General features: G+C 27.8%; 1 protein-coding gene across 7 annotated transcripts in view; it reads right to left on the bottom strand.

Moving 5' to 3' along the window:
* The window catches only part of LOC122511348 (alpha-1,6-mannosyl-glycoprotein 2-beta-N-acetylglucosaminyltransferase), an 83,391-nt gene that overhangs the window by 39,630 nt on the left and 26,352 nt on the right, over positions 1-17,409 (bottom strand). For all 7 annotated transcript variants that reach the window (XM_043626517.1, XM_043626514.1, XM_043626520.1 and 4 more), the window contains one exon: positions 17,144-17,177. In XM_043626517.1, the coding sequence (XP_043482452.1) occupies positions 17,144-17,150 (7 nt within the window). In that variant the 5' untranslated portion in view covers positions 17,151-17,177. The remainder of the gene's footprint in view (positions 1-17,143; positions 17,178-17,409) is intronic.

The following is a 17,409-nucleotide window of genomic DNA, read 5'->3' as shown; positions in this document are numbered from 1 at the left end:
ACATTGATGGACTAGGTGGATCCGGAAAAACTTTTGTTTATACAACTTTATACCATTTGTTAAGAAGTAAAGGAAAATGTATTTGTACTATGGCATTTACAGGCATTGCCGCAATATTACTTCCCCGTGGTAAAACTGTACATAAAACGTTTGGGATGCCTGTTCCATTGTTCTATGATTCTACATCAAATATTAAAAGTCAATCTAAGGAAGCTACATTTTTGAAAGAGGTTGATGTCTTTATTTGGGATGAAGCTCCAATGGCGCCAAGATATGCTATGGAATTAATTGATAGAACATTACGTGATTTTATGAATGTTGATATGCCATTTGGTGGAAAAACTATGCTTTTGGGTGGCGATTTTAGACAATTATTGCCTGTTAAAGTTAATGCTACTAGAAGCGAATTAGTTAATTTATCTATTAACTCTAGCACATTATGGAGTCATTTTAAGGTAATATCATTAACAGAAAATATGAGAATTTTACCTGGTGAAATAGAATTTTCAGAATATTTATTATCAGTTGGAAATGGTACTTTAAATGATAATAACCCACATAGCACAATAGTATGAGGTAAGGTTATATTGAGTACTAATCGTAAGGCACATAAGGTTACACAATATTGCTGCGGTAGACCTGAGGTGAACTAAAAACTTCCGCCATGGAGGTAAAGTTACATGTTAGGGTGTGGTGAGTATATATGATAAGGCCATGGTAACCTTACACGTTAAGGTTAAGGTAACCTTACACGTTAAGGTTGATGTAACCTTACACGTTAAGGTTGAGGTAACGTTACATGTTAAGGTTGAGGTAAGGTTACATGTCAAGGTTGAGGTAAGGTAATTATTAAGTTGTAAGGTTGAGGTAAGGTTAAGGTAAGGTTGTGATAAATTTACCAGTTATGGAAAATATTGAAAAAATAATTAATAAATAAATATTCAATTAAAAAGTTAGTTTGTTGCTCCTCTCTATTTTGGAAACCTGACATGAAGCAGAAAATTTTGAAAACAAATTTGGGGGGACTGGGATTTGAACCCGGGATCGACGCGCATAAACCTATCATTCTAACTAACTGAGCTAAGTAGAGAACTGGTAGAAGGAAAATTAATATTGCCTTTAAGGAGTTAATCATCTTCTTGGTTCACCTTAAAGGCAACATTAATTTTCCTTCTGCCAGTTCTCTACTTAGCTCAGTTAGTTAGAATGATAGGTTTATGCGCGTCGATCCCGGGTTCGAATCCCAGTCCCCCCAAATTTGTTTTCAAAATTTTCTGCTTCATGTCAGGTTTCCAAAATAGAGAAGAGCAACAAACTAACTTTTTAATTGAATATTTATTTATTAATTATTTTTTTAATATTTTCCATAACTGGTAAATTTATCACAACCTTACCTTAACCTTACCTCAACCTTACAACTTAATAATTACATTACCTCAACCTTGACATGTAACCTTACCTCAACCTTAACATGTAACGTTACCTCAACCTTAACGTGTAAGGTTACATCAACCTTAACGAGTAAGGTTACCTTAACCTTAACGTGTAAGGTTACCATGGCCTTATCATATATACTCACCACACCCTAACATGTAACCTTACCTCCATGGCGGAAGTTTTTAGTTCACCTCAGGTCTACCGCAGCAATATTGTGTAACCTTATGTGCCTTACGATTAGTACTCAATATAACCTTACCTCATACTATGGTGCTATGTGGGAATATACTAGCACCAGAGCAATGTGTAGATAATGGTGATATCATTCATAAAATATTTGGAGAATTAATTATCAATAAAAAATACGATGATTTAGCAAAAGTAGCAATATTGTCTGCGCGAAATGTTGATGTTGATGAAATTAACAACAAGGTACTCGAACTGTTTGATAATAAAAGTGAGCGAATTTATACAAGTGTTGATAGTACCGAAAATTGTGATAATGGAAGTATAAATGATGCTATTTTAACAGAGTATTTGAATACTTTAAATCCATCAAATTTCCTGCCTTATGAATTACGATTAAGAGCCAATTGTATTGTCATGCTGCTAATGAAGGTTTTTTTTTTTTTTTTTATTGTTTATACTCCTGCCCTATTGGCCTTACGCACTTCGACAAGAGTCCCCGAGAAATACTTTTTTTGGATTAAGCATAACCATTCTACTTTAGAAATTTTCTATATATTAACCTAATTTTGCGTCTACAGCCGACTTTATTAGGAGTACTCGCATTACGCCTGGACCACCCGTCAATGGGTTTTCTCGCCAGAGAAGAGGGAAACTGTAGAAAACCTCTCTGAGTACAACCGGTTTATCGACAGTCGAGTTCTAATGGTGTGTACCGGACAATAATCGACGGTGCACATCATTATACCTCGACGTCAAACCTCCCGCTCAGATTGTCTCACGTGCCGGAAAAATACCAAGCCAAGTGGGCGCGAACCAAGGGTACTTATACCCTTGGTCCTTAAACGACCACCAACGCCAGGCATCTATCCGACTGAGCCAATCTGTCGGTTATTAATGAAGGTTTATGTAATGGAACGCGAATGCAGGTATTAGAACTATCAAACAATCTGCTACGTTGTCGTATGTTAACAGGTGATAAGGTTGGAGATATTGTATTTATAAATCGTATTACGCTGTATTGTGAGGATATTTATCCTTTTACTTTCAAACGACGGCAATTTCCTATAAAATTAGCATTCGCAATGACAATAAATAAAAGCCAAGGACAAACTTTTGACAAGATTGGTGTAGACCTTCGTAAAAATGTATTTAATCATGGGCAAGTATATGTTGCATTTTCACGAGTTAAATCTTGGGAATCATCAATTATATATTTAGGAAATCAAAGACCTAATTTACTAATCAAGAATTATGTTTACACTGAATTATTGAAATAAAAGTAAATATTTTTTCTATAAAAATGTCTGAGTCGTTATATATTTTTTTTTTTAAAAAAGGAGTGTGTCTCAGTATGGCTGTCTTTACGCGTGAGACTTTCTTCGACGCTTCTTATTGGTAAATTGCGTCATTTTTTTGTAATAAGATTCACACGTAAGATTTCTTTACACGTTTCTTTCTTATCAATTGGTCAAAGACGTTTTAATTTCCTAATTTCAAATAATAGTTCAAACTTCAGATAATTAAGACACTTATTTGTACGTATTTTAATGTACTGCTAACCAGTTCATCCAAATGAACTTTGAAAAAAGTTTAAAGATAATATTTCTCAAGATTATTAACGAAATTTTGCATCCCATGAATCTTATAGAAAAGCATATATTGAAATAAATTATTTTCTTCGAAATGACGGAGTACTTACATTTTTTGTATAATATTTACAGAAACCACACTTATATTTCTTTTTTATAGCAAAAGTAGGAACGATTTTAAGAAACAAAAGTAAATTTTTAATTTAATATCCTCTGTTTATGGCTTTCTTTGACAGTAGAGATGTTTTTTTTGCTAGCTAAGTGAAAAATAGTTAAAAATTGTTTATTTAGTAACGTTTTTCTTTCATCACTATTTTTTAAAATATAAATTTACTATGGAAGATTTTAAATGTTACAAAATTTAATTAACAAATAGATTACTTTGATTATAAAAAGGTTTTCTATAACTTCATCGTACAAAACTTTTTATAAAATGTGCCATTCTTGAAATATACGCTTTTCTTTAAGCAAAGAAAAGTGTTGTTTTTTTTATCAAAACCATAAACTTTAGAAATGATACATTTAGAAACAGATAAAAACAGAACTAGAATTGTAAAGGTATAAAAAATTGCTTTACGCACAACATAGGCTATTATTTTATTAAATTGAATAATATTTAAAAATTCCTATTATCAGAAACTGTCACTCAAATTGATACCTTAACAAACAAAAGACTGTAATTTAAAGAATAAAAATGCAAGAGAAAACACGCGCGCGCGGCAGCGCGCGATCGTTCTCGTAAATCATAAAAGTAACAACTTTCAGAGGTTGTATTTACTATATAAAAACAGTAAAGGCGCTCGCACAGCTCTACTGCCTGCCTGCCTGCCTGCAGGTCGTCATGGTAACACATAAGAGTAAGAGAGTCAGAAAATTCAAATTAAATGTTTTTTCTCCCTTACTCTCATTGCGCCTGCCTGCGCAGGCAGGCAGGCAGTAGAGGTGAGAGAGTACCTTAAGTCTCATTTTGTTTGCAACTAATACAAAATAGTTATTTTTGCTACCACAATAGTAAAATTAACTATTTTTAACAATAGTTTTTACTACTACAGTATAGTTGAGCCATTTACAAGCATCTGTTAGTTATTTCAACTACGTTAAGTAGTTATTTTAACTACATAAAGTTCTCAACTTCCTTATACAGTAAGAAAAGCTATCCGTCAGTCATAGGAAAGTATGGGAATCGCATAAGTCTGTCTCACTCCCACTCATGGGATATGACTGACGTGCTAGGTTTTCGTACTGTATACTAAACTCGAGAAATTTTCTGAACTTGTGAGAAAGTGATATTTTCTCCATATTTTGTTTAAAAAAGTTCTTAATTTATTTTACATTATAAATACATACTTTTGTATGCTGGGTCAAAATTTTATTCATAAATGTTTATCATAATACTGTTTTTAAAATTGTTTGTTTCTGGAAAATGATTTCTATTGAAATTATATATCCAATTTTTCGTTATATAAAAAAACCCATCATTTAATTTATTAGCGTAAGAAAATGCATCATTTCTTAAATCAGTTTTTTTAAATACCTTCCAATGTCGTAATTCATCTTCGTACACAGAAAAAAATTAATATCTAAATTTGAAATAATATTAATCTGAAAGCCAATGAATTGTAAGTATGTCTAAAATAGACATTATACTCACCATTACTGTGATAAGTTGTGTTTGATTCTGTCAAACTTTATACCAGAAAACGCCATAAATTCACATCTCTGATTTAGAGATTTGTTAATTTTACAACTTTTCTGATGTGAATTATATTGCATTTTAAGTTCACCAGTGTCAAAGAATATTTAAACCATTTTAATTAATTAAGTATTAATTTTATATTTTAAATGCAGTTTCATTCCCAGTTTCCACTTTCCATATTTTACGAATGTTTTTCGCGTTATCACGTGGAACATATTTTTATGTATTAGTATTTTCAGGTTAAACTTTCTTTTTACACTTGAAAACCTAACCTATATTGAAAGCTATACTAAAACATGTTTTTTTATTAAGGGCATTTGAACCATGATGACGTCACAGATTTAAAACTAATGCTTTGCACAAACTGTGACGTCATCAAGGTTCAAATCCCCTTAAGAAATAGAAAAAGAATGTTTATATTGTGTGATGTTGAGATAATTTGATTCAAATAAAGAAATTAAATAATAAAAAATTCATATTATGTTCAAAAAATGTCCAATTTTTTATGATTGTTAATGGATTTGTTTATAAGTTCATACTAAAAGAAAAATATACATTCTTTGAATAATTCTCAGTCTAGTTTGTGATAAATTAATTTTGTATTACATCGAGTTATTACAAAAAATACGAATTATATAAATATGCAACTAAAATCTTTAATAGTTTATTCTAATAATATATTATATTTCAATTTATTGAAATAAGTTGATATTTTAGAACTATATGTTCTATGTCATAAAATTTCAGATTTATAATATCATTTTAAGGCATAAAAATACGAATTCTTCACACTGCTAATATGCGGATTAGATATAACTCTAAATTTCAGTTTTACAGATCTGTTCAAATCACACATCCGATTCCAGTGATAGTTTATGCCTAAATCTCATATATTAAATCTCTACTTTAGAGATTAATTTCTTTCCGTGTAAATTTTGAAAGCTCTCAAATGCTCATTTAAAAGACAATGGACTATGCCTTTTACTACAATTAGGAAATCTTCATTGTCGATTAAAATTATTGAATGAACAAAATAAAATTGTTTACCCAATTCCGACACATTTTGACACATCAAATTAAAATGTTTTGGGGTAAACACAACGTGCACATGTTGCCACGAGATTTGACTCGGATAATTTCGGTACTGCTCGACTGAAATATACGGCTAATCTCGGACAGCTTCGTAACCGCTCTACGTCAGCCTGCAGCGTTGTCAAGGAAATAACAAGATTTTTGGCCAAAAATGCACAAAAAGTGACCATTCCCCCCCCCTTAACTTCTAAACTATTCGACATGGAGAGCTGAAATTTTGCATGCTGGTGTATTTTTACTCGAATATTACAGGAAAAATATAGAGAACTTGATATGTAATGATGGCCATAGCGTTGTCAAGGAAAAACTAAAAAATTAAAAAAAAAAATTTGTTTTCCCTAACTTTTACATTATTTGACCTAATGAGCTGGAAATTGGTATCCTGGTGTATTATTACAGTCTGACGACAAAAAATTTATTTAAGAAACTTTTTAAAAAAAAATTTTTTTTTAAATTTCTTTTTTCAAAAAAAAAAATTTTGTTAATTTTTTTTAGTTTAAACACGTGGCATTAAATATTTTAAGGAAGAGTGAAATTTTAAGAGAATAAATGAGAGATTGTTTTCTGACTTTAATTTCTTAACTAAAAATAAAAAAAAATTGGACAAGTGCGAGTTGTACTCGCACTGCAATGGCGGGTTCCGTACACAAATATTAAAACAATACTTGCAACATTTATCGGTAATTAGTAGAATTAAAATAAACAATTAAAAAAATATATTAAAATCATTTGATAAGAAGAAATAACTAAAAAAAATTAAAGTATTGTATATCTAATATTGTAAACAATAATAAGCAGAGGAACAAAATTTTCAAAATTATAGTTCCTCTGCCCAGGCGCGAAAGACCAATGCTGACGATAGATTAAAGGTTGATTGAGTCTTGAACGCTCAGTGTGGGTAACTCACAGTAGAAGCAGTCTTTACATCACTGTCAATCAATATTAGTTCAATATTGGTTCAACATTGGACCCAATGCTCGTCCCATGCTCGATTCAAGACTCGGTCAATCTTTATGAGTGAAGCTCGAACATCTAATCTTGATTCAAGCTTGAATCAATCTTTACACAATATTCAGTTTATCTTTATTTATTACCGAGTACACTGAATTAAATAATATTATAATAATTATAATAATTGTTTCAAATAATAATAATAATTAACATTAAGTTATCAATTGATAAATAAATATTTATATTTATTTAGTATAAATATATTATTAATTGTAACTTTCATATTTAAAAAAAGTTAAATGGAAAATTTTTTTTTATAAATGTTTTCAAAATTATTATAGATAATTAATAAATAATAATTAAAATGTGCAATAAATATTCCTGACACTGCATCATATTTAATCATTTTATTAATTATGTTAACTTTTAATATTAATTTAATTAATTATTATTTATTTATTTATTAATTATTATAATTTTAATAATTATTATTCAATTAATAAATATTATTATAATTAATAATAATTATAATATTTAACATTATAATTCATTATTATTCCAAATTATATTTATTTACATAATATATTATTAATATATCTAATAATAAATGTTAATAATTTTGTTACTGAATAATAAAAAATATCAATTATTTATCGATGTTTATTAAATTATCCATTAAATATTTTTAATTGTAAAATGTTTTAAAAGTTGAATTTTGTAATGATTACAATTTTATTATGAATTATTTATTATTCATTTTTAATAATTAAAATAATTCAGGATTAGTATGTGTAAAATTTTAAGTCATAGTTTTCACTTTGCCCTTATAAGTAACAAAGTATACGGCACTGGCATTAATATATTACATTAGCCCGAGGTCTCATCGAGACTCAGTGGCCGTGCGGATTAAGTGGTTGCGTCTAGGACTTCCGGAATGCGTTTGGGGCGGGGGGACGTGAGTTCGATCCCACATGCGAGCGGATTTTTTCATTATAAGCGGTTACATAAAATAATAAAATTACTATTTAATCTGTATAATTAATAAGTGTTGTGAATAAAAACTTGTGAACTTGTTTGTAAATAATATTAAAAGTCTGTCAAAAATGAAGTTAAAAAATGTACAAATTATCACAAATTGTGTTTTTTTTTTTTGCTAAAATTATTTTTCAATATTATTATGTTAAATGACATTTATTGTTAGTCATATAATATTTATATGAAAATAATATAATTATTATAATAATAACTTATTGTCATTAAATATGTAAATACATATATATTAATAACAATACTGTTTATTATTAATAATAATAATTAATATATTCACGTTATATTGAATGAACGCGTGAGAAGCGTGTAAATTTGGGAACAGTGGAAGCAGTCTTGTTCAGTCCTGCTTTCGGTTTCCGCAGCATTGATTGAAGATTGAACGCCAGTCTTCAACAAAGACTGAGCGTCAGGTTTACATCGATGTTACTATTCCGGACTCAAGTAGCCTTGCTTTCGCTGTCCCACCAATCTTCAACCAATACTGACCAAGTCTCAATCAAGCTTCGTAAAGCCTGAACTCACTGTCAGCTCGCGCCTGGGTGCTTATTATTGTTTACAATATTAGATATACAATACTTTAATTTTTTTTAGTTATTTCTTCTTATCAAATGATTTTAATATATTTTTTTAATTGTTTATTTTAATTCTACTAATTACCGATAAATGTTGCAAGTATTGTTTTAATATTTGTGTACGGAACCCGCCATTGCAGTGCGAGTACAACTCGCACTTGTCCAATTTTTTTTTAGTAATATCCACTTTTTAATTAATTTTTTATTTTCGACTGTTCATTTATGTGTTTAACAATTGCTCATAAAAAATAGTAAAAAATAAACATGTTGGAAGCGGAATTTGTTTAGCTTTACGTTGGAAAGCCCAAAATTAAGTAAAGTTTATTTTTTTGAAAAATATTAATTTTTTTTACTAATTTTTATTAATTAATTAATAAATAATACGAAAACAAAAGAATATGATAATTTTTCCTAATCGGGTATTGAAAATAAATATATTAAGCCTTATTTTATAGAAGAATAAAAAAATGTCCCTTTTTCAAAGAATTAATAAATAAATAATAATCAATTATTTATTTACTTAATAATTATTTATAAAAAGCAGTTGAGTTTATGCTTGTTGGATGCAGAATTTGATAAGCTTTACGATGATAAGCTCGTAATTAAGGAAAGTTTATTTTCTTGAAAACTATTTAATTTTTTAGTAATTTCTTACTATGTACTATTAATTAGTTAATTAATTAATTAAATAATTAATTATTTGAAAACCAATCAAGCGGCATTTTTTCCTAAACCGGTATTGAATGTACACATATTGAGCTTTATTTCAAAGCAAAAAAGAAGAAAAAAATGTCATTTTTTCAATAAATTAATAAATAAATTTTCAATTATTTATTTATTTAACAATTATTTATAAAAATAGATGTATTTATACTCGTTGGATGCGGAATTTGATAAGGTTTACGATGATAAGCTCATAATTGAAAAAAGTTTATTTGCTTGAAAAATATTTCATTTTTTATAAATTTTTTACTGATTTTTATTAATTAATTAATTAATAATTCGAAAACAAAAAAAAAACGTCATTTTTTACTAATGGGGTATGGAAAGTACACATATTAAGCTTTATTTCAAGGCAAAAAAAAGAGAAAAAAAAATGCCGATTTTCAAAAAAAAGTCAAAAATATTTTTAATTTTGAAAAAATTAACTTAAATTGTTAATTAAAAAAATTTTTTTTTCACCATTCGAAAGAGGAGGAAAAAACCTTTCGAAAACATATAGGGCAAAATTTTGTCCACTCTACTGTATTTTAGCTACATTAGCTAAAAAAATCCACTGTTCACACGTTACCAAAAACTTTAACCCCCTCCCCCCCCTACAATTTTTAATAAAATATCTTAATATTTTGTGGGTAAAGTACTCTCCCATAGTACTAAAGTTTGTGCAAAAATCAGCCCGATTTGAAGACTTTCGATTTTAAGTTAGGACAATTGAGAAATTTTGCCCCATATATATATATAATTATATTTAAAAAGTCCCGCGGTTTTTGGGCTACGTCAGCGCCTTCTATCCGCGGTTTGTCGTGCTAAAAATCTGGCAACCCTGCCCAAGTAGAAATGTCCGGAGTTAGGACGGAGTTAAACACCGACATGGTACTGACTCAGTACTGACCGTCGGTACTGACTTTCGGAACCCGATCAGTACTGGGAGTATACTGACTCCAAAACCGAATCAGTACTATGTCGGAGTTAGAAAAGTTCTAAAATCAGTACTGGCAGAAAACTGGCTTAACACTAAATCAGTACTGCGAAGGAGTTAAAAAAACAATCAAAATTTGTTATAATGTAATTAAACATTAAACATCGTTTGATTTATTAACAATTAAAATATTTGCAAAGATTTGTAAAAACATTATTCATCAACAATAATATCAACCATTTTATTAATTTATTATTAACTAATAGATATATTTTAATATTATAATAATAAATTATTATTAATTAATTATTTTTGAATTATTACGTATTATTAATAATAAAAAAAATTTTATTTTTTAAAGCTGTATATATATATTTATTTATTTATTTAACAAAAATTTTTCTTAAATAAATTTTTTTTTATTATTATTTTAATAAATAATTAGATTATAAATAATAAATAAATAATTATATTAATAATTTTTACCATATTATTATGATGTATCTATTAATTACTACATAATGACTTGATAAAATGTATATAAAGATATATGTATAATAATTTTTCTTGAAATAAATATAATATGCAGTGGATTTATTATTAAAGCACTGTATATATCGGTCCCACAATTCAAAAGGAAGTTTATGCGAGATAACTCCCGAGCTTGCGTGGCTATGCGGTATGTGTATTCGACTTGCGTCCTCGAGGTCTAGGGTTCGGTCCCCCGTGCGTGCGATATTTTTCCGTCTTAGTTTTAAGTGTTTTGTGTATAATTCTTAACAGTGTTACATAAAGTATAAGTTTAAATAATTAATAACCAGTAATAATAATAATTTAGTCATTAATTTAAATAAATAATATTTAAATAAATAATGAAAAAATAAGAAAAATATTTTTTTAAAACTTATTTTAATAAAAGGAATTCTAATAATTGATTAATAATAATTAATACTAATAATAATTATTAGTATTCAATAAATTACTCCCCATGCTTTAATAATTAAATAAGGAGCTTATACTGACCGCCGGTAAAAATCAGTACTGGACAGCGTTACCAGCCAGGGTTTTCCCAGTACTGACTTAGTACTGGAGTCAGTACTGCAAAACTGGCAGTCAGTACAAGATCAGTACTATGCCAGTATTACATTTCTACTTGGGTGGTAGTGGGAATGTCGCCTTTGGTTTGCAGCTGAACAACTTTTGGACTGTCACGCGCCCAAGATTTTACCGCAGCAACCCAAAAGTATAGTCCTGTAGCGTTCCTCCAAAATGGTTAGTAGCAGCCTATCGAAAGTCTGCTGCTGACCCAAAGGTCTCTCAGTGTATATATATATATATATATATAAAAGAAATAACATTTTACTTGATGTCTATTTTAGTATTTTATCAAATTTAAATTTGACGTAATTTCTATTTAATTTAATAAATATTTGGAAGAATGTTTATCTGTCACGATTCGCGTTAACCTTAATGTCTTTTAAATCAAATTCTCTTTTATAGTATTTTTTAAGTGGCAGAACTTTTGTTCAACACATGGGAATTTTTTATATGAGTTTATACCATCTATGTATTTTTTAAATGTAAATGAAAGTACGAAACGTGGTTGGTTGGGCTAGGGCAATTGTGAATTTTGATTGGCTAAACTTCTTAGCCCCCTAGTGTTGTATTTTACATTTAAAAAAATACATATATGGGAAACTCATATTAAAAATTTCCATGTGCTGAACAAAAGTTCTGTCACTTAAAAAATAGTGTAAAAGAGAATTCGATTCAAAAAACATTACAGTTTACGCGAATCGTGACAGACAAAAATTCTTCTAAATATATATTAAATTAAATAGAAATTACATCAAATGTAAATTTGATAAAATAGACATCACGTAAAATGGTATTTCTTTTACATATACATTTCGATTAAAACAAATTTGACATAAAGTAAATTGTGTAAGATGAAGAAAATTTACATAAACAAAAATTCCAATGAATAAAAAATCGATTCAATATAAATTTCGATAAGTAAAATTTTTATCGAATAAAAATTTGATAAACGCAACTTTTTTAACATGAAAATTTTGGTGTGCAAAAATTATTACAAATAAAGAATATTTTATCAAATAAAATATATTAGACAATTAAAACTTTTCATAATTTTGGATAATGTCTGTAACAATTTTAATAAATAAACAATCGCTCACAATTCTATTTAAATTAAATAAGAATCTTATAAACGAAATTTTCTTTCAATATAAATTGTGTCTTATAAAAATTTATACAAATTTCAGTTCTGTAAATTTTAAATTTGTTAAAATGACAAATTCTATTAATGAATAATCAATCAAACAAAAAATACATTCGATAATTTTTTATTAAAATGAGGATTGTTACGTATGAAAATTCTGTTAAATAAAAAATTCAACATATGAATTTTCTATTAAATAAGTTTCCTGCTAAACAATAATTTTCTTTAACAAAATTTACTAGAAATAGAATTTTTAATCAAAGAACCTTTAGCTCAATAAAAACTTTAATTCTTAAACATTATTTCAAATACAAATTCTTTTATTTGAAAAGTAATGTCACTAAATATTTTTATTTTTAATCATTTCTTTATTAAATCTTTTGTTTACGTATGCATTATGATATATAGTAATTTAAACAAACAAAACATCCGTAAAAGAAAAGTTATATCTTATGAAATTCTTCCTCTTGAAAGTTATTTGGAATGAACTCTAGGGGATAATCATTAGAGTGGTCCAAAAAAAGTAAAATCGGAATTTTAATGCTCTCACCCCCTAGGATTGTTCTATATAGAGAAAAAAAATACCCCTATTTTTTTTTTAAAATAAACAAATATTTAGAGGTCGCTCAAAGCGCTCAAAGTTTCCCATGTAAAATGCATGGGAAAAAACACTTTTTCGTAGAATTGGTATAGAATCCTTGAAAATCAATAATTTTTATTCAGCAAACTCTGTTTCTCTTCAGAAGACTTCAAAAAATAGTGCTAAATTATTTATTTAATCATTTTTTTAAATTAACTTTTTTTTGTAGTACCCCAAAAAACCCCCATAAATTTCAAAATTACAAAAAAATCGTTAAAAAGTATTTTTTATTATTTTTATCAAAGTTTTTTCCTAGATTATGAATAAATAACACAAATATTGATTTTTAAACATTATTCCATGTAATTGCTAATTTGTTTAAACAAATTATTATTGTTTATTTACAACTTTCTATCTAATTGAGCTAAAAATTTTCGATTTTTTCTCAATTTTGCAACTTTTCAGGCCGGATGTAACCAGTCACTATCAACTAACTAAGAATATTAATTTTACCAATTGTTTAAACAAATTACTATTGATTAATTTTATCTTTTTATCAAATTGAGCTGCAGAGTTGCAACTTTTTTTTAATTGTATATTTTATTTTTTTTGTGAGGTAATAATTATTGTAAGACTTAATTTTCGAGTAAAAATTGTGAACAATAAACTTATTATTATAAAAATGATAAGTCAAAAATTTTTATTTACGTCATTGAAATTACTACTGCGATAGCTTCAAATTTAAAATAACAATTTGTTTAAACAATTGGTAAAATTGTAATTCTTAGATTGTTGTTAGTAACTTTAGTTACACTTGGCTTGGAAAAATACAAAATTGAGAAAAAATTGCGATTCTACAGCTCAATTTGATAAAAAGATAAAATTAAACAATAGTAATTTGTTTAAACAATTGGTAAAATTAATATTCTTAGTTAGTTGATAGTGACTGGTTACATCCGGCCTGAAAAGTTGCAAAATTGAGAAAAAATCGAAAATTTTTAGCTCAATTAGATAAAAAGTTGTAAATAAACAATAATAATTTGTTTAAACAAATTAACAATTACATGGAATAATGTTTAAAAATCAATATTTGTATTATTTATTCAAAATCTAGGAAAAAAGTTTCATAAAAATAGTAAAAAATATTTTTTAATGGTTTTTTTGTAATTTTGAAATTTATGGGGTTTTTTTGGGGCATTATAAAAAATATTTAATTTGAAAAATTATTAAATAAACAATTTAGCACTATTCTTTGAAGTCTTCTGAAGAGAAACAGAGTTTGCTAAATGAAAAATATTGATTTTCAAGGATTCTATACCAATTCTACGAAAAAGTGTTTTTTCCCCTATGCATTTTACATGGGAAACTTCCAGCGCTTTGACCCAGTGAGAAATTGCCAATAGACTTTAATCGGTCCAATATCGGTCCAATATTGGTTGCCGTGTTGGGCGCCGATTGACTCCCAATATTGGACCAATATGGGCTGATGCTTGGGATGTAACGGCATCGCCAATCATCGGTTGTCAATATTGGTCCAATATTGGCCGAATATTGGCAACCAAGAGAAAAAATTTTTTTAAATAAATTTTTTTTAATTAAATAATAATAATAAAAAATTAATGTTTATAATTTTTGTTTAATATATTTATTTGTTTAATTATTTATTTTTAATAATTCATGTAAATAATAAATAATTTATTATTTATAAATTATAATTATTTAAAAATGCAGCAGCTATTAGAAAATAGCATTCTGCAAAAAAATTCTATCATTGAAAAATCAATGATAGGCGAGAGAAATCCGCGTCTGTAAATAGATTCGCAGATGATAGACAAGAGATATCCGCGTCATTAAACGGATTCGCAGATATACTCTGGTCTCGCGACGAATCTCTCGATACATATATACACTGGAGTCGCCGTGTCAGTTGCGAGAACGGTTACAGCGTCCCTCTTGCGGCAGAGATAAGAATTGTCACGTAAACTGCTAAATCGCTTTACCGACCGCCTTATTATACCCGCAGTTTACGTGACAATTCTTATCTCCGCCGAAAGGGGGACGCTGTAACCGTTCTCGCAACTGACACGGCGACTCCAGTGTATATATGTATCGAGAGATTCGTCGCGAGACCAGAGTATATCTGCGAATCCGTTTAATGACGCGGATATCTCTTGTCTATCATCTGCGAATCTATTTAAAGACGCGGATTTCTCTCGCCTATCATAGATTTTTCAATGATAGAATTTTTTTGCAGAATGCTATTTTCTAATAGCTGCTGCATTTTTAAATAATTATAATTTATAAATAATAAATTATTTATTATTTACATGAATTATTAAAAATAAATAATTAAACAAATAAATATATTAAACAAAAATTATAAACATTAATTTTTTATTATTATTATTTAATTAAAAAAAATTTATTAAAAAAAATTTTTTTCTCTTGGTTGCCAATATTGGACCAATATTGACAACCGATGATTGGCGATGCCGTTACATCCCAAGCATCAGCCCATATTGGTCCAATATTGGGAGCCTTTATTGGACCGATGATCGGTCTCTTGGCTCCCAATATTGGACCGATATTGGACCGGTGAGAAATTTCTCACTGGGGAGCGACCTCTAAATATTTTTTTATTTAAAAAAATAGGGGTATTTGTTTTCTCCATAAAGAACATTCCTAGGGGGTGAGAGCATTAAAATTCCGATTTTATTTTTTTCCCATGTATTTTTGGACCACCCTAATAATCATGCACGCCTTTCTATCGTATAAAATATTTTGTTCGCCAAAGACATGAAAAAGTGTCTTTTTGGGACCTGCACGGAGAAAAAGGAATAGTTGACACATCCAGATACATGGATATCACAGCCATATTAAATTGAAAAATACGGGATATAGTAGTGGGCCACTACTTCGGTGAGCTGTTCACCAACATTTGGGACTGTCACGCGCCCAAGATTTTACCGCAGCGCACCAAAACCATAGTGGAGCTGCTGTCACATACGTTGTTCCGCTACAGTCCCAAAGGTCTCTCAGTGTACATTTCGATTTAAAAAAAATTTGACATAAAGTAAATTGTGTAATGAAAATTTACACAAACAAAAATTCTATTGAATAAAAAATCGATTCAACATAAATTTCGATAAGTAAAATTTTTATCGAATAAAAATTAGATAAACGCAATTTTTTTAACATGAAAATTTTTGTGTGCAAAACTTATTGCAAATAAAAAATATTTTATATAAAAATTTTATCAAATAAAATATTAGACAATTAAAACATTTAATCATTTTGCATAATGTCTGCAAAAAATTTTAATAAATAAACAATCACTCACAATTCTATGTATTTCAATTAAATAAGAATCTTATAAACGAAATTTTCTTTCAATATAAATTGTGGCTTAGAAAAATTTATACAAATTTCAGTTTTGTAAATTATAAATTTGTTAAAATAACAATTCCTATTAAATTACATTCGATAATTTTTTATTGAAATGAGGATGGTGCTGTATAAAAATTCTGTTAAATAAAAAATTCAACATATGAATTTTCTATTAAATAAGTTTCATGCTAAACAATAATTTTCTTTAACAAAATTTACTAGACATAGAATTTTTAATCAAAGAACCTTTACCCCAATAAAAACTCTAACTCTTAAACATTATTTCAAATACAAATTCTTTTATTTAAAAAGTAATGTCACTAAATATTTTTATTTTTAATCATTCCTTTATTAAATCTTTTGTTTACGTATGCATTATGATATATAGTAATTTAAACAAACAAAACATCTGTAAAAGAAAAGTTATATCTTATGAAATTCTTCCTCTTGAAAGTTATTTGGAATGAACTCTAGGGGATAATCATGGGCGCCGATAGAAAAGTAGATCATCAAAATCGTCTAATATTCTTAAAATTTGGAAAATAAATCTTGTGGATATTAAAGGATATGACATTTGTCTGAAAAAGTTTTGAGTGTAGAAAACTAGGAAAATAGCAACGCATCTGTGTATAAATATAGCTATTTTTCTTTTGTTAATGATGATTTAAGACTTAAAATAAGATTTTATTTATATTTTATTGTTGATTTTAACGACAACTTACCTCTCATAATGACATCTCTCTTTAAGTAAATTTTCTAAAACAAACAAAAAATACATTACGTGTAAAAATGACTTCAAATAAACAGAATCATCTTGTATAACAATATTATTATGCCGCCTCGTTAATAAATAAATAAATTATTATTTAAGGGGACCGTACACCACTTTTGCGTGTTTTTAAACATTTATTTTTTTATAGTAAAATGTATCGAAACACTGGGCTCTTTTCACACATATTAACACACATATTGAGGATTAAGAAAAAAA

Source organism: Leptopilina heterotoma, unplaced genomic scaffold (assembly GCF_015476425.1).
Source record: "Leptopilina heterotoma isolate Lh14 unplaced genomic scaffold, ASM1547642v1 Lhet_81, whole genome shotgun sequence".
NCBI lineage: Eukaryota > Metazoa > Arthropoda > Insecta > Hymenoptera > Figitidae > Leptopilina > Leptopilina heterotoma.
This window is presented reverse-complemented; position numbering and strand designations above follow the sequence as displayed.